This window comes from Pseudoliparis swirei, chromosome 1 (assembly GCF_029220125.1).
Source record: "Pseudoliparis swirei isolate HS2019 ecotype Mariana Trench chromosome 1, NWPU_hadal_v1, whole genome shotgun sequence".
Lineage (NCBI taxonomy): Eukaryota > Metazoa > Chordata > Actinopteri > Perciformes > Liparidae > Pseudoliparis > Pseudoliparis swirei.
In genome coordinates, this window is record NC_079388.1 from 2465649 (window position 1) to 2493093 (window position 27445).

The following is a 27445-nucleotide window of genomic DNA, read 5'->3' on the forward strand; positions in this document are numbered from 1 at the left end:
GGGGGGGGGGGGGGGAGTATTAATCAGAGATGTAGAGAGATCCCACATTTTTTTTTTTTAAACACGCACATCTGTGTGAGTTTTAGCTCAGATGCTAAAATAGAAAAAGAGCCCTACTCCAAACGACCACAAGAGGCACACTTTCTGTTCCGCTAGTGAGTCAGTGAGCTCCGTCTCCATGAAGCCAGAGTCTGAGGGGAATGAATGGTTCCTGATGCGCTCTCATGCACTCTGCCCCCCCCCCCCCACATCCCTTCATGGCTCCATCTCACGGCTCTACTCTGTGGACTCCTTTCATTCCTCAACGCTCTCGCTGCTTTCCAGTCGGCCTTCTTCCCCTCCGTCTCCATCTCTCTGCTTCAGTCGTTCCTCTCGTCGCTTCTTTGCTTGAAGGAAAAACTGACTCTCTCTCTCTCTCTCTCTCTGCGCTACTCTTTCATTCCGTTGCCTCTACGCTTTCCTGTGAATTCCTCTTCTTCATGTTCCTCCCCTTTCAAACTCTTTTTCAGCATTTTGATTTCAGCTCCTCTTTTTCCTTCTCCATCATCCCCTCTTCCTCTCTTTTTTCCTCACTCTGTTGTCATAATTTCCCCCTTGCATCACATAAGACCACTATGAATAACCCCAAGCTTTGTGGCTTTGGTGTGTGTGTGTGTGTGTGTGTGCGGATAAGCTTCTCTTTCAATAGTGGGAGTTGCGTGTTTTAATTGGAAAGGAATACATTTGTGAGTTTGTGCATGATAGAATAAGAAAGTAGAAGAATAATGTGACGGATGGGGAAGCTAAATAACGTGGAGCGAGATGAACTTATGCTCTGTTGCTGCTGTTCTTGTTGATTCAGGCCCGTACACACATTGTGTGTGTGTGTGTGTGTGTCTCACAGGGGGAATGGTTGACAGCCCATTGTGTCCCTCAGGGAAGAGACTCTGGTTCATTAGCTGAATCAGGCTCGTATGCACTCACATCACCACCAAGATTAATGCGCCCACACACTCCGATGCTCAGTAATCATGCCCGCCGTCGCTCTGGAGGACGTCACATTTACTCACATTCATTTCCCGGAGACCTTTTAAAAGGTGCACAAGACGAGATTCTGATTGCCTCTAAAAAGTCTCTCAACGCGGCGGAACTGAGTCGGAGTGCTAGAAGCTAGTGGTGCTAGGAGCTAGCGGTGCTAACAGCGCTAACGACGGCAAACGTGCTGACTGAGCTAACAATGTTTAACGGGAGGGGGGGGCTATCGCGGGGCAAATATCAGCCGTATCCCCCATATGGGGCACGACATGCAGGAAAAGTGGCTATGTAATACAACATCCCACACATAGGGGGAGGGACTTTATTCTCTGCTATATCTTTACACATATAATTTATATGAATGCTCGAAAATGTTCATTATTGCTCTTTTTTACCTTAACCCAACCGTATCCTAACTTATCCTAAGTCTTCACTTTAAATTGTTTATGGGGACCTGAACGTTGTCCCCAAAAGGAAGGCGGTCCCCACAATGTGAGTGTGTGAACATATTCATGTCCCCACAAGTCATATGACAAACACACATACTTGGAAGCACACGCCTCGACACACAAAAGTCAGTCGTGCATGCGTGGGCGACCATGTGGTTGCACACGTGCCCCCCCCGTCCCACACACACACTCAGACACACACACTTTGCATTCTTTGGCCGTGTGGCTGTGTTTGCCACGGCTCATTCTCAGGCCCACTTGTCATGTAGCACATTGTCCTCATCAATTCCTCACTCACTAAGAGGCTTCCTCACTGAGCCACCCGGGGCTGCATGCGGCCGGCTCCTCGTGGAGCGAGAGGTCGGCTCCCCGCACAAATGTTTATCTTCACAGGCGCAGAGGCTGACTGAGGGCAGCGGGGAGGCGGTGGAGAAAAAGGCCTCGGTGGGATTTGATGCCGGGTCAGCGCGGGGGGGGGGGGGGGTTCACGGCAGGGGGTCCGGATCACCACCAAGCAGAGGGCAGCTAAAGGAGCAGGGCAGGAAGAGGGGAGGAGGCAAGGCGTCATTATCTGTTGGGTTGACGATGAGGCTCATTGGAGCAGAGCGAGTGGATTGAAAGGCGGACGATCAGAGGCTCTTTGAACAATGTCCCCCGGTCGTGTTTGCAAGCTGCCAAACACATCGAGCCGCTGGACTCGGACGAGATTAACGGAGGATTACAACTTCTCTGCTCTCGCTCCCATGCTTCCTCCTGTTTTGTGTTTTCTTCCTTTGTGTCATCGAGGCATTGTCTCTCCCATCTCATGATTACAAGACTTACAATATATATATATATAGACACGCACATCTGCTGTAATACATTTGTTGAAATTAATTAACTTGAATGAACTTGTAAGTCTTGTCATCACAGCATAGTGCCATATATATACACATATATATATACAGGACTGTCTCAGAAAATTAGAATATTGTGATAAAGTTCTTTATTTTCTGTAATGCAATTAAAAAAACAAAAATGTCATGCATTCTGGATTCATTACAAATCAACTGAAATATTGCAAGCCTTTTATTCTTTTAATATTGCTGATTATGGCTTACAGCTTAAGAAAACTCTAAAATCCTATCTCATAAAATTTTAATATTTCCTCAGACCAAGTAAAAAAAAGATTTATAACAGCTGAGTGTTTGTCAAGGCTCAGGAAACCCTTGCAGGTGTTTCGAGTTAATTAGACAATTCAAGTGATTTGTTTAATACCCTACTAGTATACTTTTTCATGATATTCTAATATTTAGAGATAGGATATTTGAGTTTTCTTAAGCTGTAAGCCATAATCAGCAATATTAAAAGAATAAAAGGCTTGCAATATTTCAGTTGATTTGTAATGAATCCAGAATGCATGACATTTTTGTTTTTTTAATTGCATTACAGAAAATAAAGAACTTCATCACAATATTCTAATTTTCTGAGACAGTCCTGTATATATATATTATATGTATATCTATATATAGAGATAGATATTCATATATATATTTTTTTCTATCTACAGTATATATATATGTATCTGTATATATATATAGATATATTATATATCTATATATATAGATAGATATTCATATATATATTTTTTCTATCTACAGTATATATATATGTATCTGTATATATATATATATATTATATATCTATATCTATATATATAGATTGATATTCATATATATATATCTTTTTCTATCTACAGTATATCTATATATATATGTATATGTATATATATATATATATATCCAGTTTAAAGTATCTATCTGTGACTTGTTATACTACGACTGCTAGAGTATCACAACCACAGTGTTTGTGTTTCTTTGTTTCTGCAAAAGGGAAACCATGTAGGGTTCTTGGGTTCGTCCCCGGGGATGAACTCTTTTTCATTCCCGGTAGAACCACCTGGAACCACGGCTGGACACGGATATAACATCCATATTGTGAGACAAGCTATCGCATATTGTTTCCTTTCTTGTAAAAGCCATAATTACTACAATACCGTCACAACATATTGATCTTGAGGTTATTGGCTAAAAACTACTATGATATTAGTTTCCCATATTGCCCAGCTCTATCCAGAACCCTATACAAAGGTTCTACCCAGAGCCCAATATAAAGGATTATACCGAGAACCGTTTGTGAAAGGTTCCACCAAGAACCCACTCTGGATGTTGTATGCTGTCAAATAGCCACCGATGGGCTGCTACCCACAACCCTTTGATACTCCCCAAGTTTCATCTTGAACCCACCATGAGGCTTTTACCGAGACCCTTTTATACTCCAAGGGGTTTCATCTCCAACCAGCCCAGGGGGTTCTTCCCAGAACTCTTTTATATTCCAAGGGTTTTACTTCAAACTGATAAACCTTTGGTGTTTTAAGAAGGCTTTTTAAGAAGGCTTTTCTTCCCAAAATAGTTTTTGGGAAGAAAAGCCTTCTTAATGGAACCCTTTGTCTTCAAGAAGAAGAAGAAGGAGGGGTTCTTCAGAAGCAGATGTTTCTGGCTAGAACCGCAGTGAGGACCGTTTGGAAACCCTTATTTCTCGGTTCAGTGGAAGTCTTGAACACATGATTTGGGCTCCCGGCTCTCTACTCACACTAGCTGTTTGTTGATCAAAGAATGAGAGATGAATTTTGAGAAAAAGTCATTTTGACTCCCGACCTCAGTACTCTGACGGCGCCTGCGGGTCGGCAGGTACCGCCCGGTGTCGGGACGGCGCTGGGCTCTCAGCCTCCTCCTCTCATCTCTGTGGGAGTCAGAACAGACCTGTACCCGGGGCTCGCTCTCTCATCGCTGCTCTCCATCCTGACGTCAGGAGGTCCAGGGGCCTTCCGCTGACCTTCCAACCCATTGAAGGGCGGCCGCGGTGTCCCTGAAGGCCCCTTGCGGCGCCTCGCGGGCCACGAGCTGAAAGAAGCTACGACTCCTTATCGAAGCTCACGATCCAAGAACTCTAAATCTGATTTCTTGATGCAACATTTCTGATTTCTCTTCCGATTTCATTCTTAGTTCCCCCTCGTTTTCGTTCCTTCTCCGAGACTTTGCCTTCCATCGTCCAGACCATGCGAAGGTGGCTCCTCTTCCTCACGACGAGAACAAAGATTCACAATGAACTACTCAATCCTCCGTTAATGCCTCCGCGTAGGAGGTGTTTCTGCTTTGGTTTGTGTTGCCTGTCGTCAGGATAACGGAAAACACTCCATTGTGAGATCTTGCGTTTGGCCTTGCCGTCGCTCTGTTCGTTAGCAAGAGGTCTTCTCTCTCTCTCTCTCTCTCTCTTCCCCCTCGTACCCTCTGTTTGTTCCTCTACAAACAAACACACGTGTTGAATTAATCAAAACCATGTTGGTTTTGTGGATGATGGTTAATCTCCCTCCTCTCTCCCGCCTCCAGGTATCGGCGCTCAGAAGGTGCGAGTGGAGGACGAGCTGGAGGCGTATCCCACGGAGTCGGTCGATCTGCGCTGCGAGTTCATCGACGGAGGAGGCCGAACCAAACTCACGCAGGTAGGACGGTGCAGCGCAGCCGTGACCTTCAGAGCTTCCGACGCTACTCGGAATCACTAAGTAGGATAGATAAGGGGGGAGGGGGACGCAGCACCAAACGGGAACTCCTCACCCTTTACCTGCAATCGATGACGAGGACGAGGACGAGGAAGGACCTTCTCGCCTCCAAATAAAACCACGCCACTGCATTTGCTCACCACCTCATGTTGTTATATTGCTCGTGAAATTCTCCCAACATAATTACTGTGAGGTTTGTGTTGCTTTCAGTCAGTGTGATGTATTCTGTTATTTTGGGATGCGTACATATCTTTGTAATACCACTCGTCAACCCTGATGATGGAGCCTGGGAAGGTAGTGGGGAGGGGTCAGGGGTTAAACTCACGTCTCTTCTAGCATTCAGAGGTCTCTATTCTCGTAGCGGACTCATAAATAAAGTAAAGAAACTAATGAAATGGAGTCAAACCTCCCGGAGCACCCAGCACACACCGAGATGAGACCATTACCACACGTCTGGACGCAATGAACATCATCCCAAAACATCTCGGCTCCCCTCGTCATTGCCGGATTTGACTCGAGTCCACCCGTAGATCATCTGGTTCTAACCTTTTGACTCTTTTGGAAGTCAATGTATTTCATCTCCTGCCCGCTCGACAACCTCCCTGACCCCCCGTGGCTCTTCCAATGCCCTCTGTGAGCCGCCGTCTGCTCCTGGTATGATCTCCACTCTGAGTTGTGGATGGAATCAATACGCTATTTGTTCACGCACAAAAAATTAAATTGCAGATGGGAAAAAAAATGCCCAATAGATTCTCGGTACAGCTAACGGGGGGAAGTCTCAGCCACTAATTCACGCTGACGTCCTGGGGACAACCCCTCTTCCTCATCTCGCCCTTCATCCCCTCCCCCCCTCCGTCTCTCCCATCCCTCCAGACGTGGCACACGTCCTAAAGGTTTGCTAAATCACGTATTGATGAACTTCGCTGGCCCTGCGTCCCAGTGCACCACTTCAGACGCTCCTTGGTATCGACTCAGGCCGGCGCTTTGAGAAGCCAGGAGAGCATCAGCTCCATTTGGTTTAACGTCATGTTTCCTACGTTGTGCTGGATTCCCATCACAGCCGTAGCAGATATCAATATCTTTCACATCTCAGATATTGTATGGGTATTAAGGTGACTCAAATAGTGTTCTTTAAACTGGATCCTAGACTAGAGAGACCTTTAATTTTCTCTTGCAGTAGATTCTCGACAGCTTTAATTTAATAAGTTTGACATTTTGCTACTATAACTGAAATTACACTTGTCGGTATTCGATGGCAGAGAGAACAGCTCACATTACAATACTTGTTCAGGGAAAGTTCATAACTGCCTGTGTGTGTATCCGACGGTACAGCGAGGCGGATCGGCGTGTCTGCGTGTCCGTCACACGTCTGGAAGATGCTCATCCGGTCTGCTCACGCTCAGTGGATGTGTTGACGTGCACCATGGAGGGCTTATTGTGGAATATAGACACGCACCTATATATATATATATATGTATGTATGTATGTATGTATATATATACATATATTATAAGTATACATGTATGTATGTATATATATATGTATGTATGTATATATATACATATATTATATGTATACATGTATGTATATATATATGTATGTATGTATGTATATATATATACATATATTATATATATACATGTATGTATGTATATATATATATATGTGTGTATTTATGTGTATATATGTATATATGTACACTACCGTTCAAAAGTTTGGGATCACCCAGACAATTTCGTGTTTTCCATGAAAACTCACACTTTTATTTATCAAATGAGTTGCAAAATGTATAGAAAATATAGTCAAGACATTGACAAGGTTAGAAATAATGATTTGTATTTGAAGTATTAATTTTTTTCCTCAAACTTTGCTTTCGTCAAAGAATGCTCCTTTTGCAGCAATTCCAGCATTGCAGACCTTTGGCATTCTCGCTGTTAATTTGTTGAGGTAATCTGTTGAAATGTCACCCCACGCTTCCTGAAGCACCGCCACAAGTTGGATTGGCTTGATGGGCACTTCTTGCGGACCATACGGTCAAGCTGCTCCCACAACAGCTCAATGGGGTTGAGATCTGGTGACTGTGCTGGCCACTCCATTACAGACAGCAAGCTGCCTGCTTCTTCCCTCAATAGTTCTTGCACAATGTGGAGGTGTGCTTTGGGTCATTGTCCTGTTGGAGGAGGAAATTGGCTCCAATCAAGCGCTGCCCACAGGGTATGGCATGGCGTTGCAAAATGGAGTGATAGCCTTCCTTATTTAAAATCCCTTTTACCTGGTACAAATCTCCCACTTTACCAGCACCAAAGCAGCCCCAGACCATCACATGACCTCCACCATGCTTGACAGATGGTGTCAGGCACTCTTCCAGCATCTTTTCACCTGTTCTGCATCTCACAAATGTTCTTCTGTGTGATCCAAACACCTCAAACTTGGATTCATCTGTCCATAACACCTTTTCCAACCTTCCTCTGTCCAATGCCTGTGTTCTTTTGCCCATACCAATCTTTTCTTTTGATTGGCCAGTCTCAGATATGGCTTTTCTTTGCCACTCTGCCTAGAAGGCCAGCATCCCGGAGTCGCCTCTTCACTGTCGACGTTGACACTGGCGTTTTGGGTACCATTTAAAGAAGCTGCCAGTTGAGGACCTGTGAGGCGTCTATTTCTCAAACTAGAGACTCTAATGTACTTGTCTTCTTGCTGAGTTGTGCACCCGGCCCTCCCACTTCTCTTTCTGCTCTGGTTAGAGCCCGTTTGTGCTGTTCTCTGAAGGGAGTAGTACACACCGCTGGAGGACATTTTCAGTTTCTTTGCAATTTCTCGCATGGAATAGCCTTCATTTCTAAGAACAAGAATAGACTGGCGAGTTTCACATGAAAGTTCTTTTTTTCCGGCCATTTTGAGAGTCTTATCGAACCCACAAATGTGATGCTCCAGATAATCAACTAGCTCAAAGGAAGGCCAGTTGTATAGCTTATATCTCCAGCATAACTGTTTTTAGCTGTGCTAACATAATTGCACAAGGGTTTTCAAGGGTTTTCTAATCATCCATTAGTCTTCTAAGGCGATTAGCAAACACAATGTACCATTAGAACACTGGAGTGATCGTTGATGGAAATGGGCCTCTATACACCTCTGGAGATATTTCATTAGAAACCAGACGTTTCCACCTAGAATAGTCATTTACCACATTAACAATGTATAGAGTGTATTTCTGATTGATTTAATGTTATCTTCATTGAAAAAAACAATGCTTTTCTTTGAAAAATAAGGACATTTCTAAGTGATTCCAAACTTTTGAACGGTAGTGTATATCTGTGTGTGTATGTATGTGTGCTGTGATTAAGAACCACTTCTAGTTAATAACATTTAAAGCTGCCAGCTTGACAATATAAACAAGTAAAGGCTTAAACAAGGTGTCCATTCATCTTTTAGGTCTAGCTTTAAACTGAAATGTTCTTTTATGAACTCAGGTGTCTTGGATCTGGGAGCCTATTGATGGTCAAAGGGACAACATTGCTGTGTACCACCCCACCTACGGACAGAGCTTCCCCAACCTGTCCTTCAAGGACCGCGTGGTCTTCCTCCACAACAACCTGGAGAACCCGTCCATCAGGATCTCCAAACTCAAGATGTCCGACGCCGGCCGCTACACCTGCGAGTACGCCACCTACCCCACTGGGAACGAGCAGGGGACGACCAGCCTCGTCATGCTGGGTGAGTAGAGGCGCGAGACGCCCCGGTCAAGATGTTCCTATCCAACCAGGCCGGCAAAGGGTTAGAGAGGTCAACGGTAGTAACTCCCCTTGAGAGAAGAGGCTCTGGACAAACGCCTCCCCAGACACCTGCTCATCACCTGAGAAGAGTCTCCATGTTGGTGGACTTGGTTTGAGTAAATCAATGTGGTTGTTATTGTCCTTCCATTGAACCCAGGTTGATCCACGTTAGCTGAATGAAGAAGGCCTTCTTTTATTACGCCTTTAGACCTTGAACACCTTTTTAAATGTTACGTTTTAAGCTGTGAACTAAAGGCCACGACTGCCTTTGATGAAATGCATCAATGATTGTGTCGGTGGTGACATTTTTCACCAAATTTATATAAAAAAATATAATAAAATGAATAGTTGAAAATAGCTCAAAAACACGTTAGTCGACCATAATATTTCAAGGCCTGTTCTGAGATAGAGTCGACCTTTTGGGAGTCATCTGGGTCATGAAATAGCCTCTATCGTCTTCACTTTTTGACTGTTCTCTCCTGTCTGTGGACCGGAAGTTAATCTGTAGATTCCTCAAAGTTTAGAAGCTGAAGACGCTCTTCCTTCTGTTCACTGGGACTTCAAAGCCTGCAGCGGTGACTCCATGTTCAATTTAGAATCACAAACTCTTTACAGGCTGTACACATACGACGTCCCTGACCTTTGACCTCATGTCGGACCAGGAAAAACTCCCTCAAAAATAGAGAAAACCCTTTCAGGGATAGACAGAAGCAATAGATGTCACGTGTACAGAATGATCAACGTTGAACACGCTGAGATTCAAATGTGGCCATTTGGCATCCCTGTGCTGTCCTCCTATCCGGTGAACGCTTCTGCATGGGAGCAGCTGGAGAGATGATCTCCTGGGCGGCCATAACTCTCATCTTCCGTTGCGTTGTCACGTATTTGTCCACCAGCGCAGCCCCGAGGCCGACCTCCGATGTGACCTCCTTGACATCGTGGAACACTTGGACCTTTTCCATTTAATTAGAATTTGATCTGTTTTGTCCCGATGCCTGAATGAATTATCTGGAGGACCCTTATTGTGATGAGCAGAAGGAGGCCAATAAGAGGATCAGGCCTGGAGGGCGGGAGGGAGATCCTCCATTGCCACGGCTCCTCGAACTAAAGGCCCACGTCCCGGGGAGGAGACGTCGTTCTCTCCATTCTGCTACTTTTGGATTGAATCGAATAAGTGAACTATCAATAAGTGAACCATCAATAAGTCAACTATCAATAAGTTAACCATCAATAAGTGAACTATCAATAAGTGAACCATCAATAAGTCAACTATCAATAAGTTAACCATCAATAAGTGAACTATCAATAAGTGAACCATCAATAAGTGAACCATCAATAAGTGAACCATCAATAAGTCAACTATCAATAAGTTAACCATCAATAAGTGAACTATCAATAAGTGAACCATCAATAAGTGAACCATCAATAAGTGAACCATCAATAAGTCAACTATCAATAAGTTAACCATCAATAAGTGAACTATCAATAAGTGAACCATCAATAAGTGAACCATCAATAAGTCAACTATCAATAAGTCAACCATCAATAAGTCAACTATCAATAAGTGAACCATCAATAAGTGAACTATCAATAAGTGAACCATCAATAAGTGAACCATCAATAAGTCAACTTTCAATAAGTGAACCATCAATAAGTGAACCATCAATAAGTCAACTATCAATAAGTCAACCATCAATAAGTCAACTATCAATAAGTGAACCATCAATAAGTGAACTATCAATAAGTGAACCATCAATAAGTGAACCATCAATAAGTGAACCATCAATAAGTCAACTTTCAATAAGTGAACCATCAATAAGTGAACCATCAATAAGTGAACTATCAATAAGTGAACCATCAATAAGTGAACTATCAAAAAGGGAACCATCAATAAGTGAACCACCAATAAGTGAACCATCAATAAGTCAACGATCAATAAGTCAACCATCAATAAGTCAACCATCAATAAGTGAACCATCAATAAGTCAACCATCAATAAGTCAACTATCAATAAGTGAACCATCAATAAGTGAACCATCAATAAGTGAACCTCAATAAGTGAACCATCAATAAGTGAACTATCAATAAGTCAACTATCAATAAGTCAACTATCAATAAGTGAACCATCAATAAGTGAACCATCAATAAGTCAACGATCAATAAGTCAACCATCAATAAGTCAACCATCAATAAGTCAACTATCAATAAGTGAACCATCAATAAGTGAACCATCAATAAGTGAACTATCAATAAGTGAACTATCAATAAGTCAACTATCAATAAGTCAACTATCAATAAGTGAACCATCAATAAGTGAACCATCAATAAGTCAACTATCAATAAGTGAAACATCAGTAAGTGAACCATCAATAAGTCAACGATCAATAAGTCAACCATCAATAAGTCAACCATCAATAAGTCAACTATCAATAAGTGAACCATCAATAAGTGAACTATCAATAAGTCAACTATCAATAAGTGAACCATCAATAAGTGAACCATCAATAAGTGAACGATCAATAAGTGAACCATCAATAAGTCAACTATCAATAAGTCAACTATCAATAAGTGAACCATCAATAAGTGAACCATCAATAAATGAACTATCAATAAGTCAACCATCAATAAGTCAACCATCAATAAGTCAACTATCAATAAGTGAACCATCAATAAGTGAACCATCAATAAGTGAACTATCAATAAGTGAACTATCAATAAGTGAACCATCAATAAGTCAACTATCAATAAGTCAACTATCAATAAGTGAACCATCAATAAGTGAACCATCAATAAATGAACTATCAATAAGTCAACCATCAATAAGTCAACCATCAATAAGTGAACCATCAATAAGTGAACCATCAATAAGTGAACTATCAATAAGTGAACTATCAATAAGTGAACCATCAATAAGTCAACTATCAATAAGTGATCCATCAATAAGTGAACGATCAATAAGTGAAACATCAATAAGTCAACTATCAATAAGTGAACCATCAATAAGTGAACCATCAATAAGTGAACCATCAATAAGTAACCAGCCCTGGTTGTTGTCAGCCTGATGCCCATGTGAAGTGTTGTTCCGTTGGGCTGCATGCTGTGTGTTCTTGTCTGTTAGTTGTTGTCTTGCTTGTGTTTCTCCAGCTGACATGTACACATGTACACGTGTACATGTGTACATGTGTACATGTGTCTGTCTGTCTGGGCCGGCCCACCTGCTGAGGTTCTTTAAAGCCCTGAGCACAACATGGCACTCCTGATGGAGCTACGGAAATGATATACATATCTTTACATCCAGTTGAACCTCTATTCTCTCTCCTGACCACCAGGGGGCTCCTCTGGTTGTATAGAAGTCTATGCTTCATGTGTTAAAGCTGCATTCTCTCTCCTGACCACCAGGGGGCTCCTCTGGTTGTATAGAAGTCTATGCTTCATGTGTTAAAGCTGCATTCTCTCTCCTGACCACCAGGGGGCTCCTCTGGTTGTATAGAAGGCTATGCTTCATGTGTTAACGCTGCATTCTCTCTCCTGACCACCAGGGGGCTCCTCTGGTTGTATAGAAGTCTATACTTCATGTGTTAACGCTGCATTCTCTCTCCTGACCACCAGGGGGCTCCTCTGGTTGTATAGAAGTCTATGCTTCATGTGTTAACGCTGCATTCTCTCTCCTGACCACCAGGGGGCTCCTCTGGTTGTATAGAAGTCTATACTTCATGTGTAACGCTGCATTCTCTCTCCTGACCACCAGGGGGCTCCTCTGGTTGTATAGAAGTCTATATAGTGACTCTTCTTCTCTCTTGATGTATTCCCTCAGTAAACATTGTAAACATGAGTTTATGTCTCAGTCTCTAGTTTCAAGTCTTCTTCTATACAGCATGATGTCATCATTTAGTACTTTATGGTAATTTAGAGTCACACAGACCATGAAGCAGGGGACGCTTTAGGGGCGGGGCTACGAGGTGATTGACAGGGTGTTACCAGAGACGTAGACAGTGTCTCTACGTCACACCTTCTCGGTCCAAATATGGTCATTTACGTTCACTTTCTGCAAAAAATTAAAATGGCGACGGCCAAAATGCAGAACTGACGGGCGACATCACGCCGACTTCATCCACTTCCTGTCCACAGCCTCTGGTGGTTGTCCGGATGTTGTCAGAGTGGGGGAGGAGGCGGGGCTTCAGTGCCAGACATGGAAACCTCCTGAAATAAGAAGTAGTCGATGATGTAACTAGCACACGGTGGAACTCCACCCAGCTCAGTCGCTCTTCTTCTCTTCCTCGCTGGTGAAGAAGCGAATATGCTTCGAAAAGTGAAATCTGAAAAAGTGTTTCCAAACTCCGGGTCGTGATGATAAAAAACAACAACAACAACTGAGTGGTTGAGTTGCTGTTAGCAATGGACGCCTCCTGTTTCTAATCGCAGACAGGTGGTGGCGTCCATGCTCCCCCGTGTTCCGCCGTTTGCGTGCCGCCGCCTGGCGATGAAGAGCTCGTAGTATTCACTGAAACGCTGCTCGTCTTCTGAGCAGATTCAGGTAATCCGCCTTCTTTTTATGACAGGATCTTTGTCTGTGAGGTTGACATGTCTGACTTCACTTTGTGTTCATGTATTCATTGGAACAGGGACACGTCACTCCACCCAGCGCTGAACGCGTCTTAGCTAACGCTACATTTCATCCGTAGCCCCCGGGGCCAGATATTAAAAAGCCATCACGAAGGGAGCAAATGGATATCACAAAGACATCATACCTGATGTATGTTTCAGAGTCTGAGCCAGAACACAAACATGAACACACAGCACACACACACACACACACACACACACCCCTATCTCCACTTTCTTTCTTGCACAAAAAATGTGCGCAATCGCACAACGATTGATGTATTCAGCCGCCGCCGCGCTGCAGCTCAATCACAGGAGGAATTAAAAAGAGAGAGATGGATTCATGGAAGCCGTGTTAATGCGCTGCCGCCTCAGATGTGGGTCAGGGGGATATTCCTCATCCGCCGCCATGAAATAGTTTCTCAGAGAGTCACCGCGGAGACACAAGAGGAGGCCGTGATTAATACATATTAATTACAGTATCGCCCGGTAATTGCAGCGGGTGTGGCTCACGGGGAGGAATGTTTCACGATTCCTTTCATGTGAGAGAGAGAGGTAGAGAGAGAGGGAGGGAGAGGTAGAGGGGGAGAGAGAGAGGTAGAGAGAGAGGTAGAGGGAGAGAGAGGAAGGGAGGTAGAGAGAGAGAGTGGGAGGTAGAGAGAGAGGGAGGGAGAGGTAGAGGGGGAGAGAGAGAGGTAGAGAGAGAGGGAGAGAGAGGAAGGGAGAGGTAGAGGGGGAGAGAGAGAGGTAGAGAGAGAGGGAGAGAGAGGAAGGGAGGTAGAGAGAGAGGGAGGGAGAGGTAGAGAGCAAGAGAGAGAGAGACGCCCTGCCGAGCTCTCCGGGACAGATTCCCGTCTCAAAGTCACCGGTACACGGTCACTTTTGTACCTTATTGCACATGGAATCCATACGACCCGATCATATTACTTATTATTGGATCTAGAAGCCCCCCCCCCCCCACTGGGCATATCACAACTTATTTAAGTGTGAATACATAAGACCGACAGACAATCATATTATAACTTATTGGTGCAGCGCCACCGCCAGCCAATCGGATTACGGCTGATCGGGCCGTGAATAAAGAATCGGTCACTGCAGTGATGTCATGGCGTAGCACACACTGGACGGGAGCCAATCAGATCGCATCTTACTGGATGTAGTGTCGCCAGTCTCTCGGCTCAGTGGCCCGTTGGTTAAAAAAAAAAAAACTCAGCCAGAACCCACGAGGGGCGGAGTCTGCCCCTAGTGGGCGGAGCCACCTTTCGGGCCCTGAATCCAAAGAAAAAGACCAAACATTGAAATGCAGATCATCCGCCAGCCGTTTTCCTTTTTTCAAGCTCATTCCAGAACAATTAATTATTTGACGCTTATTAAAGAGTCGCTCCAATTGTATTCCAATAAATGTCATTCAAAGTTGTGCAATATTTACGTATTTACGATTGAATTACCAACTCCTCCAGCCCCGGGAGACATGCTGCGTTGTGTTATTCATAAATAAAACGTTGCACATAAATGAACACAAAGTTACTCAAACAAACATGAATACGCTGTATCAGAGAAAATGAATCAACACGGGAAGGCTTGCTTTCACGTTTACTATAATCTTATTTATCAGATATATTACTGCACTTAATATCTACACCCACATATTAGCTGTACATGTTTTAATTGCATTTTACAAACTGAATGAATGAGTGAATATCTCCACAGTAACAGCCTTCTTGACCCTCACCAGTCTGGATTCAAGGCCGGCCACTCAACAGAGACTGCCCTCCTTGCTGTCTCTGAGCAGCTTCACTCTGCTAGAGCAGCCTCTCTCTCCTCTGTCCTTATCCTTCTAGACCTTTCTGCAGCATTTGACACCGTGAACCACCAGATCCTTATCTCTTCTCTTCAGGACCTGGGGATCTCAGGCACTGCACTCGCGCTTTTCTCTTCCTACCTTAAAGACCGCACCTACCGGGTAACTTGGAGAGGATCTGTGTCTGATCCTTGTCCTCTCACTACTGGGGTTCCTCAAGGCTCCGTCCTGGGTCCCTCCTCTTCTCTCTGTACACAAATTCTCTCGGCTCTGTCATTCGTTCGCATGGCTTCTCCTACCATAGCTATGCTGATGACACCCAACTGATCTTCTCGTTTCCACCGTCCGAAACACAGGTGGCGGCACGAATCTCTGCCTGTCTGACTGACATCTCTCAGTGGATGTCTGCTCACCACCTGAAGATCAACCCTGACAAGACCGAGCTACTATTCCTTCCAGGGAAAGGCTCCCCCACCCATGACCTGACTACCACCTTCAACAGCTCTGTGTTGGCCCCTACCCTGACTGCCAGGAACCTCGGGGTGACACTAGACAGTCAACCTGATGGCCAACATCACTGTGACAGCACGTTCCTGTAGGTACATGCTGCACAACATCAGGAGAATACGGCCTCTTCTTACTCAGAAGGCGGCACAGGTTCTGGTCCAGGCTCTGGTCATTTCACGCCTTGACTACTGCAACTCCCTCCTGGCTGGTCTACCCGCTAAGGCCATCCGACCTCTGCAGCTCGTCCAGAATGCAGCAGCTCGACTGGTCTTCAGCCTCCCGAAATTCACCCACACCACTCCGCTCCTCCGCTCTCTCCACTGGTTACCGGTGGCTGCTCGCATCCGCTTCAAAACACTGGTTCTGGCGTACCGTGCTCTGAACGGATCGGGCCCCGTCTACATCCGGGATGTGGTCACACCGTACACCCCGGCTCGTTCGCTCCGCTCGGCAACAGCCAATCGTCTTGTGGCTCCTGCACCTCGAGCTAACCACTCTACATCCAGACTGTTTGCTGTCCTGGCTCCTCAGTGGTGGAACGAGCTCCCCACTGACATCAGGACAGCAGAAAGTCTCTACATCTTCCGCCGGAGACTGAAAACACATCTTTTCCGACTATATCTGGATTAAAACACAGATTTGCACTTCAGTGGCACTTAGATAGCACTTACTTATGGTACTTTTGTAGTTTGACTATGTTGAGGAAATGTTACTTCCTGTATTCTTGTTGTTCTTAGTTTGTACTCTAGGTTGAAATGCACTTATTGTAAGTCGCTTTGGATAAAAGCGTCTTCTAAATGACATGTGATGTAATGTAATGAATGTTGACAACATGAAACCGGATCCTCTTGAAATGTTGAATGATTGGTAACCACACTGAAGAGCCCGGGTTCACGTTAAAGGGCCAGTGCGCAGCGGTTCTGGATGTCTATCAGCAGAAATGAATGGATGACTCCTCCCTCTGCGTTGATGGGCGTGTGTTCTCGTTCGCTCCTCGTCTCCACGGGGAGCCTCTGAGGAGTCCTGAAGAGCGTCACCCGGCCCCTCTCTAGTCTGTGGATACAACTCTCAACAGATTGATTGCCTTCGTGAATTTGCAAACGGTCGTTGGGCCGCTTTCTAATTCCAAAATGTATCATGAGCATTAAAATAAATAGCAAACGTCATATTTAAAGACCAGATTGTTGAGTCCGAGGCTCATGAATATCCCACGAGGCTCGATCTGCGAGATGGAAGAGCTGGTCCTGCCGGGGAGGCGTGTGACCTTTGACCCGGTGTGTACGAGTGTACCGGGCACGTTACCCAGAAGTCTGTTGGCCTTCTGGCGCTCCCCGTGGCCCGGGAGCGTCGGGTCACTCCCACGGGGCTCCTGGATGCGAGAGAGAGCTCCCGTTAGCCGAGATGACACCTCCGTTAGCTCTCCTGGAGAGCTGGCGTTCAGCATCCATCACGCCTCGATATTCATGTATGTGTGACTTTAAACCTCTGTGATGGAGGTTCTCCTCCTCCTCCTCCTCAACATCTGCTTCGTAGACGTTCCCTTCTAGAAGCACGATGACCCTAATGGCTCCGCCAGCTGCAGACAGCAGGAGGAATGTGTATTCCGCGGCCTGCGGCTCGGCTCCCAGGTGAACACGTCAGCGTGAGAAGAAGCTGCGTCGCACTCGGCAGAAACATTCCTTCCATCCCCAGAGGAGCAGAAGGTGAAAGAGGAATCACAGCAGGGGCTCAGAGCGCCGGGGACGAATCAGTTTATCTATCTTAAGTAGGGTGACCAGATTTGAGTTTGTGAAAAAGAGGACACTTCGTCGCCGGGTGGAAGGGGGGGGGGGGTATAACATGCCGCACCATGACCATGTGAATGCATACAAATGAAATGACAAAAATGACACAAATGAACATCTATTTATTGAACTTTAACAAAACTGCAAAGTGCAAATGTAAAACAAATCTTTTTTGTGGCATTTAGTCCAGCGCTTCTTTAATGTGTCTTGTCCATATAATGAAGCATTATTGATAACAAATAAAAAAGATGTCAGGTGATGTAAACAATGCAACTAGTGGAGGCGGCAAGGTGCTCAGTGTTGCCAGATTGGAGATGGTGAAGTATCGTACCAAAGGCTCAACATGGTCGTATTTGGAGGATAATTATCGTGTATCTGGCAACCCTGAGATCGGTCGACCAATGACTGTTCTCTATACCGTCAGAGCTCGCGCAAGAAGGTGGAACGTAAGGGAGATACCATTTCCAAAATGTGTAAGGGGTAAATACTAGTTTGTGAAAGACCCAGAGAAAAACAAATATCCGACGAAGCAAAATCCCGGACGTTATTGGAATCCCTGCCGGACGCATTTTTTAGGTCTCAAAAAGAGGACGTCTGGTCAGCCTAGGTTAAGTCAAAAATAATTGTATCGGCTCGGCGGGCCTTCAAAGGTCGCGTGAGAGGTAACCTGACCCGAAGGAGAGCCGAGCCAGAACCACGGCTCAGAGAACAACGCGGCGCCGCCGCGTAACGACCTCGTTGGAATCGGAACCGCCTCCGCAATTTCGTTCCACCGTTAAGTTGTTGACGGCAGACGGAGAGGAAGGTGAGAGAAAATTAGAGGAATAAAATGCCCTATTTGAGTTCACATTTGCCCTCAAGTGGGAGCAGCGAATCAGCCGGAGAGCGGTTAGCGGTTGGCGGCGGCTCAAAGGGGCCTGAGAGGCGAGGCCTCGGGCGCTCTCTGCGAGGCTCAGACTGACGTGCTTCAGCTTCTCATCACAGAACGTGACATTTGCAAATGATCATTTCTTTTTTCCTCCTTCTTCTTTTTTGTTACATTTGAGGCATTTAGCAAAAAACGCCTCGAGCTCAAATTGGCTCAATTACCCATAAGATTAAATTTGTGCATTTTGTCAACATTTCTAGCATCCGATAATGAGTTGTCAAAACAACACAGAATAATTGCAGTATAAACCGTCCTCCGCCTTACTCGAATATTCATGTATTGTTAACAATAGAGGAGACATAGAGAGCCGTAACAGATGTTTTTTGTTTTTTTCCCGCCCCCGACAATAACTGGAAATATTCCGTGGCGGCGTCTCAAGCTGAGAGGAGATGATTACCAACCTGGGCAGCTGGTGAGACATGAATTCAACAATTTTAACAAGATCCAGAAGCCTTTATTGATTTCTGGCTAATGTATGCAGCAAAGGAGAAAATACAAACAATCAGAAACACACCACTTGGCTACAACCTTCATCAGGATGCAGCGGTGAATAAATCCATGTTTAGGGACGGAGACACGGAGGAACCGGGCGAGTGTCTGCAGGCATCGAGCGGACACCGGATCGATCACTGGTTGCATATTGTAGTTGAGACATGGAGGATTCTTTGTTGAGTTGAGTTGAGATTATTTCGATCAGCAAAATGTACAACAATCAGAATTAAACAAAAGAAGTATACGTATATATATACACTACCGTTCAAAAGTTTGGGGTCACTTAGAAATGTCTTTATTTTTCAAAGAAAAGCACTGTTTTTTCAATAAAGATAACATTAATCAAAAATACACACTATACATTGTTAATGTGGTAAATGACTATTCTAGGTGGAAGTGTCTGGTTTCTAATGAAATATCTCCATAGGTGTATAGAGGCCCATTTCCATCAACTATCACTCCAGTGTTCTAATGGTACATTGTGTTTGCTAATCGCCTTAGAAGACTAATGTCTGATTAGAAAACCCTTGTGCAATTATGTTAGCACAGCTGAAAACAGTTATGCTGGTGATATGAGCTATACAACTGGCCTTCCTTTGAGCTTGAAGTTTGAAGAACAAAATTAATACTTCAAATATTAATCATTATTTCTAACTTTGTCAATGTCTTGACTATATTTTCTATTCAATTTTCAATTCATTTGATAAATAAAAGTGAGTTTTCATGGAAGACACGAAATTGTCTGGATGAGCCCAAACTTTTGAATGGTAGTGTATATATATATATATATATATATACATACACATACCATATATATATATATATACGTATATATATATATACATACACATACCATATATATATATATGTATATATATATATACACATACCATATATATATATAAATATATATATATACGTATATATATATATACATACACATACCATATATATATATATATACATACACATACCATATATATATATAAATATATATATATACGTATATATATAGATATATATATACATACACATACCATATATACATACACACATACATACATATATATGTATGGAAACATCAACAACATCAACATACGTGACCCAGGCTGCTCTAGAAGTGACATCTGGTCAACATGGATGAAGTATTCATCGGATAGTTGACTTGACCTTTCACTCATATATATATATTTCTTTATTCCAGACTTATGAGTCCATAAAACAACAAACACAAATACAACAGTATATCAAACACAATACGAGGACATAGATCCAACCATTGCAGCTAGAAAGTCACTTTTGGTTAAAGAACATGCAACACGTGTTCCATTGCTTCCAGAAACCAGAACACCTGGTACCACTCAGTGAGGGTCAGCCAAGGCTTTTTAGAACCACATTCTCTGAGACGTTCAAATTTATTTCTCAAATTCCTGACAACAGCGTGGAACGTGGGAACATTACGGCTCTCAGACGTCTGACCTGCACTCGTCCATCTGAAGCGTGAGCAGGATTCTGAACGCATCATTAAATGCCACCTGAATCTTTTCCATTTTTCCTTTACTGTAACTGCACCACAGGTTTTTTTTTTTATCTGGACCAACCGGCGGTGGACCGACCACGGAGCCAACGTGAAGTTGAAAAGCCCCTGAACAGATACTGAGTGGACAGATTGCTTCAAGCGTTCAACCCAGATAGGAGATTATTCTGGGTCAACCTTGGTGAAGTTAAGGAAGTAAATAGGTCAGTGATGGTGAGGGGGGTCCAAAAAGGGCTGGTCTCTGCCCGGCCATGCGTGAGATGGACCAAGTGCAACAAACCATTTGTAATCTGGTTTCAGACGCCGGGTCTTCAGGAGGCTCTGGAGGCTACCGCGGTGTCCCTGTAGCCAGACTGCAATGGCGTGGTCACTGCTATTGGCCCGGCAGAAAGTGGGCCAAAAGTAAAGGTGCGTTCACACCAAAAGGGAAGCGATTTTTCGCGTCGCCCAAAACGCGTGAGTTTACTCGCTCGACCATTCACCGTGTTCAGGTCATAACCGTCGAGACGCTGCGTGAGGGTCGGGGCTTATCTCCGTGTCTCGTCTCCGTAAAGACCGTTATCATCTCCTTCATCCACCAGAATAACTAACCACTAGTTCTGCTTTATACTTGTTGTGGACGTCTCACACACTAACGCCCTCGTGTTTGGGTTGATGACATCACCCGTAGGCTCACTCAGCTCGGTCACTTTCACCGATGAAGTTACTGTTACGTCTGAAAGACTTCCGCTTCCAGCTACGAGAGCGGAACTCAAGAGCCGATTGGCCCGAGTTGCGAGATGACCGCCTCAAAGTGGAAATATTTCAACTCGGGGCGAAAATTGTGCCGCTGGAAACGCGACGCCCACATCGCGTCGCCCCAAACGCGCCAATCGGGAAAATATCGCGTCTATCGCAGCCACACGCGTCTGTACGGTGACTTCTCATGGGATTCGGTCGCGCGAAAAATAGTTCCGCTTTTGGTGTGAACGCATCTTAAGTCACAACGTGGGTCAGTACTGGGCTTCAGTATTGGGCTTCAGTACTGGGCTTCACTCATTAGCTTCCTGGGCGTCTGGATGGGTCCAACGCAAAACTCTGTGACTGTGACAGATGTCGGCTGTGAATGCCACCTTGATTTCCACATTTCAGCAGCCGGCTCCACACTCGGTTACAAATCTTCACGCTTGGCAGATACGCCCGACTTGTTTCTGCTTGGCCCTGGCCATCGTCCAGCCACCGGCCTCGGTGTGCCAAGGCCAGAGGAAAGACGTCGTAGAGCAAGTTGAGGCAGGCAGCCGCCTCGCCAGAGGGCACTGAGCATCCCTTGGACGGTGTTTAGGGGGGTCGTGTTTAGAAAAGTTTAGAAATGCAAATATTTTGTCATGAAAAAATCTACTAAATCTACTAAATCCTTGACTAAACACTCAAGTTGAATACTTGCATGTGAATACTTGCGTGTGGTGGATATGACTTCTCCAGCGATGTGTTTCTGGTGCTTGGTTTCGTCAACCAAACACGCCTCATGCAGCGAACTGTTTGGAAACATTTCTTTGTGTCTCCCCGTCAGTCTCTGGCATTCAGCCTATTGATAATGGACCGGCAGTTTGCTAATCAGCACCACGGGTGGGTCGAACGGGAGAATAAATCACGCCGTTGCCAAGCGCTAACGCGTCTTCTCCGTATCCACCGACATCGTTCATTTTTACTGAACCATTCGCACAAAAAAAGCAGAGCGCGTCGGCTCGGCTGAGCGTTGGTGTTCTCTTCAAATGAAGGTGGCCCCTGGTGATTGGTTAAGGGAAATTAAATCTCTCTCCCCCACAAAGGTGGGTGAGAGTGGCGGCAAGGTCTCGATGTCAAGATACTTGCAATCCGGCGGCGGCAGAAATGTCCAATAACACGTTTAAAATGAATGTGAATATAAACGTTGTGGATGAAAGAGTGATGGCTTCTTTCAGCAACACGGACGGAGACCAATTTCTCCACCGACAGTAAAAGTGTTTTCAATAATTGCCTGACCTGTCTTTCAATGTCCACGATTACCATCACACCTCTGTAAACACCGGCGAATGCAGCGGATTGAAAGGCGTTAATGGACGACGTCTACGAACTCGCCTCCGGCAGAGCGACGTGACACATGTGGGAGATGAGTGGGAGTTGCAACAAGAGAAAGTTCGTTGAAACACTCGACATTATGAAATAATGGAATTCATTTGACATTTTCCGATTGATTGATTGCGTGTAAGAAGTCGTTTTTTCCTCTTCTCCATTTTCATTCAGCGTTGCCGCTTGATGAGTCCAGTTTGGTTTAACGAAGCCGATGTAGAACCAACAGCAATGTGTTCCATGTCACCGCTGTGATGTGAACGCTTGGAACTGTTGCTATGTTTGATGTGCCACTTTAATTGGGGGGGGAGACCACCTGCAAAGACCTCTAGGATGCTGAACTCACTGGAAACTCGTTGGTCGATGCCAAAACATGCAGACTAATTGGCAAACGGCTCTTTTTGAGCCACTGAACTGTGAATGTTTAAGTTTGCCGAGGCTGTGAGGATGTCCATGCTCAACCACACTGATGGAGCCCCTCTCCTGCTGACCCTAACCCTCTCCCCCCCTCTTCTTCTCCCGCCAGCCAAACCGAAGAACTCCGCCAAAGTTGTGACCGTCCAGGCCGGCTCCAAGTTGGTGGTGGTGGCCCGGTGCGAGGCGGCGGACGGCAAACCGGCGGCCACCATCAAGTGGCTGGCGTCGGTCGGAGGCAACCACTCGACCAGCACCACGAACGGGCCGGACGGCACGGTGACGGTGCGCAGCGAGTACCAGCTGGTCCCCACGCCGGCGGACAATGGCGGGGAGGTGACCTGCATGGTCGACCAGAGGACGCAGGCGCAGCCGTGGGTTTACCCCCTCAAGCTCTCGGTGGAATGTAAGGACATCGAGGTTCACACAGTAATGTCCACGTAGACATACAACACACACGATGCCTCACCTGAGGGGATCACAGGTCCAATCGAGGATGCAAACACCTGCTGGAGCCAAAAGAGACAACTGGCAAAGTCAGAGCCTCTAGGCCGCGACTTTGGCATCCCCTATAGACTGACCCGTAGACATTACACCATGGGCCCCATATAGAAAACAGTGCATACCTTTTATATCCTCGCAGTGAATCGAAGACGATACTTAAATGTCACTTTCTTCCCCCCCCTCCTACGCTTCTGAAACTCACTTCTCTAATCATCTAAATAACAAAAACAACAACATCTGGTCTATTTGTTGTCAATTCTGAGAACACATTTTCTGTTTTGCATAGTTTAGACACTGTGGGTGCAACAGGAATACTGATATGTTCATCGGCGGTGTGAAGGGCCGTGTGCCGGCATTGGAGCGCTCGGCCGTCCCCAAGAGGGCAGAGGCAATAGTCCTGAGATACAAAACACATCGTGATACATGTGGAATATTAATTTGCTCTGATCTAATTCGAGGAAACTTCTTAACTATTCCAAACCCCACTAGTGGCACTTTAAAATTGTTCGATTACATTTTTTTATTGTGTAATTTACAAAAAAATAACGGTAATTCAAAGAATTTCAATGACCAGTTCTGTTTGAACGTCACGACAAACATCATCCTGCGTTCGCTAGCCGACGTTCTCTCGATAGAGATCCAAGGATTGCTTGTTCACGCTAAGAAGTGATGTGCTAGAGAAACCAGCCAGGAAGAGCTCCAAAGCATCCGTTGTGAAATATCAGACTCTCTTTGATTTTTTACAAGTGAGCCTTGAGTTACATAGGATTGAAAGCCCCAGAGTGAAAGAATACAACATCAAATGCATCATATCTGAGCACCTGCCTGTATCACAGGCCCTGTAACATCCAATGTCAGAGCACTACAACACAGTTAGCTGATGCTTTTATCCAAAGCGACCTACATTCACACAGCGTAGACACAGCTGGCAGCCATTCAGGGTTAAGTGTCTTGCTCAAGGACACATTGACTAGGGCGGCCGGGAATCAAACCGCTGATTAAAAGACAGATCTGCTCACCGCTGACTCACAGTCGCAGCTCCAGGTCGGTGCACTGCTTTCGCGTTTTGGGGCAAAAGGTTTCCCGAAAAATGGATGGATGTCGACATTTGTCTCTAGATTGGTGCAAATAACCAGTGTGAGGAGAATAACTACCATTTGAACGTAAATGATGATGGAGGAGAAATGTTCCCTCCCGATCTCATTAATAGAGGGGCAGGCCATGATGCCATTGACTACAAGAATTGAAAAGTGCAGGTGACTTTCTTTTGTTGTCACCACACCACATCCACGTTGATTGAAGCCTCAAAGCTTTTAGAAGCACAACTACGGTCATTTTATTGTTCTGACCACCAATCTAAATAATGATAATAAACAGTTTAAGAACAAAAGGTCCTCCGCTCTGACTCAGCCCTGTAATGATAGTAATAACAAATATCATTCAGTCATTCATGAAACAAATTCCTTTTTTCTGGGGCCTGAACAGTCCTCAAGGACACATCCCATCAAAGATGTTTTATTGCGAAGAGCACCACTTCACATTTTCTCCGTGTCCCACTGCAATCTCAACGGCAGCGGGCCAGGTGACCCCCCCCCCCCAAACAAAAATGTATTGTTTTCCAGAAAGTCACACATAACCAAATATTAATAACCCTTTCCGGGATCTTACCTAATCTTTTCTCCATTTTTACGTTCTATTTGACAGGGCTAGTCTAGGATTTGTGTGGTCAGACTAAAAAAATATAAAAAAATCTGAATGTGTCTCTGGTATTGTTCAGGGGGGCGGGCCAAATGTGGAGGCGGGCCGTAGTTTGGGGACCACTGGGCAAGACGCTTGAGCCAACTTTTCTCCGGTAGCTGTTCCATGGTGTGTGTGTGAATGTATTTAGTCCTGCTGGGCAGGTGGCTCCTCCCATCAGTGTGTGGATGGGGGATGGGGGATGTCGCGAATTGGTCGGAAGACTAGAAACAGTCCATTTACTTGCATTGGAGTCATTCCATCCACTTTTCATTCTCAGCGTGTTTAGCTGCACAAACAACAGGGCGGGTTGAAGACCTTCAGAGTCTTTGTGTTTCTCCTTATTTGTTCATTTGGAAGCAGATTGTGACAAAGTAATCCAGAACGCTGTGATTACGCTCCGAGTGATGATGGCAGACGGGAACCGACCCCTGTGTTCACAACCGACTGCTGCTGAAAAGAACCGCTCTCTGGGAAAAGAAAGTTGCCTGAGATGTTGGCAAATGTTAGCACACTGTTAACAACAACACACACACACACACACACACACACACACACTGCTTTCATTGAGTCCATACATTTTCATGAGATCAAGATATTTAACAGGTTCTCTGGTCTTCACGCCGGCGGCAGAGACTCCGCCGTGTGACCTCGCTGCCGTTTACCGCACAGACCCGACAGATTGTCTTTGTTCAGCCTCTACTTATAATCTGCCATTTTAGACCACACACACACACACGCACACACACACACATATAATCAAACTGCCTGTCAAGCGGTGGCAAATTAAATACATTTGAGAAACTCCACGGCTACATGCTCACTCGTACACGGGGTCACGCCCACACGTCAAGCTGTCCACTTGTCTTTGCCGGCTTTAAAGACATATGAACACACACGGTGCCTGTGTGTGTGTGTGTGGGTGTGTGTGTGTGTGTGTGATCAGATTTAGCACATATGTTTGTGCTGTTCTTGCATAGGCGTATATATGCGCATTCATTAAAATTGATGTACATGTATACATGAGGCTGAGGGTCGGTGTTTGTTCTTCCTTACTACCAATACTTTGTGAGACACGCAGTATCTCTAGACCCGAGACTTTAACCCTTAAAACCAGCTCAGAATCAAGGGGACCCCACTCTGGACAGTGGTCCCCGCAAAGATAGAAGCACCAGAGCGTGCACACACACACACACACCTCGACCCCTCGTTGTGTTAGTTTAGTGAAGGCGTGAGGGATCCCGTCTCCTGTGTAGCTCAGATCAGCTTTAATAGGTCAACGCTCTCCAGGAGGAAAACACACACATACACAAACACACACACAAACACACACAAACACACACACACACTCACACACACTGAGTCTCCAGCACCCAGTCCTCTCCTCACTCAGTCCCGTCCTCTCTCGGCGGCGTTCTGCTCTGCCTGTTTTACCTTCCGACGCACACACACGAGGCTCCGCCTCCTGTGAAACCGACGCTAACTGATTCTTGCTAACGCAAGTCGCGAAGGCTCCACGCCGCCGACAGCTGCGCCCCGAGGCGTCGTGTCCTCGGGGCGCCGGCTGTCCGTCCGGCTCGTTCTCGAACCGCCCGCTCATGTCCTCACATGTTGGCGACGCCCGCCTCCGAGGGCGGACCGATCGGACTCGACTCAGGACCCGGCGTCGCTCACACACACCTCCACGCGACGCCCTGAAGCGAGACGAGCTCCGTCCGGCTGGCTGTCGACCCTCTCTGGCGGTAGCACGCTCGCTAACGGGCGTTGTGGAGATGCTAAGTGGGAGGAGCTACTATCTTGACGAGGTTGTGACTGCTTGTCTCCCTCCTGCAGACCCGCCCTCCGTGTCCATCGAGGGCTACGACAACAACTGGTACGTGGGCCTGACGCCACGCTGCTCTGCATGGCCAACGGGAACCCCGCGCCCACCGCCGTCACCTGGACCGCGTAAGCGACCACGCCTCTTTCTGCTGTACCCCCCTCCCGAGAGAGCGACGGAGTTCCTCACTGTTCCACCGCGGCTCGTCTCCTAACGACTCGTTTGCTCGTTTCCTGACGAGCACACGATGCTGGCGGCGGCGGGCAGATGGCGGCGGCGCTCTGTGCGTGGCGTCCTTGTGGCGACGGAGCGGCTGCTCACGCGTCTGTGATGAGGCGTTAACGCCGCTCTGAAGATCACAAACACTCTGCTTTGACATCTCTAATCGCTCCTTCCTT

The 27445-nt window shown here is 45.6% G+C and overlaps 1 protein-coding gene across 2 annotated transcripts in view; it reads left to right on the forward strand.

Annotated features, from left to right (window-relative positions):
- Positions 1-27445, forward strand: part of pvrl2l (PVR cell adhesion molecule related 2 like) — a 350989-nt gene that overhangs the window by 117469 nt on the left and 206075 nt on the right. For both annotated transcript variants that reach the window (XM_056412531.1, XM_056412522.1), the window contains exons 2-4: positions 4892-5004; positions 8532-8775; positions 23100-23393. In XM_056412531.1, the coding sequence (XP_056268506.1) occupies positions 4892-5004; positions 8532-8775; positions 23100-23393 (651 nt within the window). The remainder of the gene's footprint in view (positions 1-4891; positions 5005-8531; positions 8776-23099; positions 23394-27445) is intronic.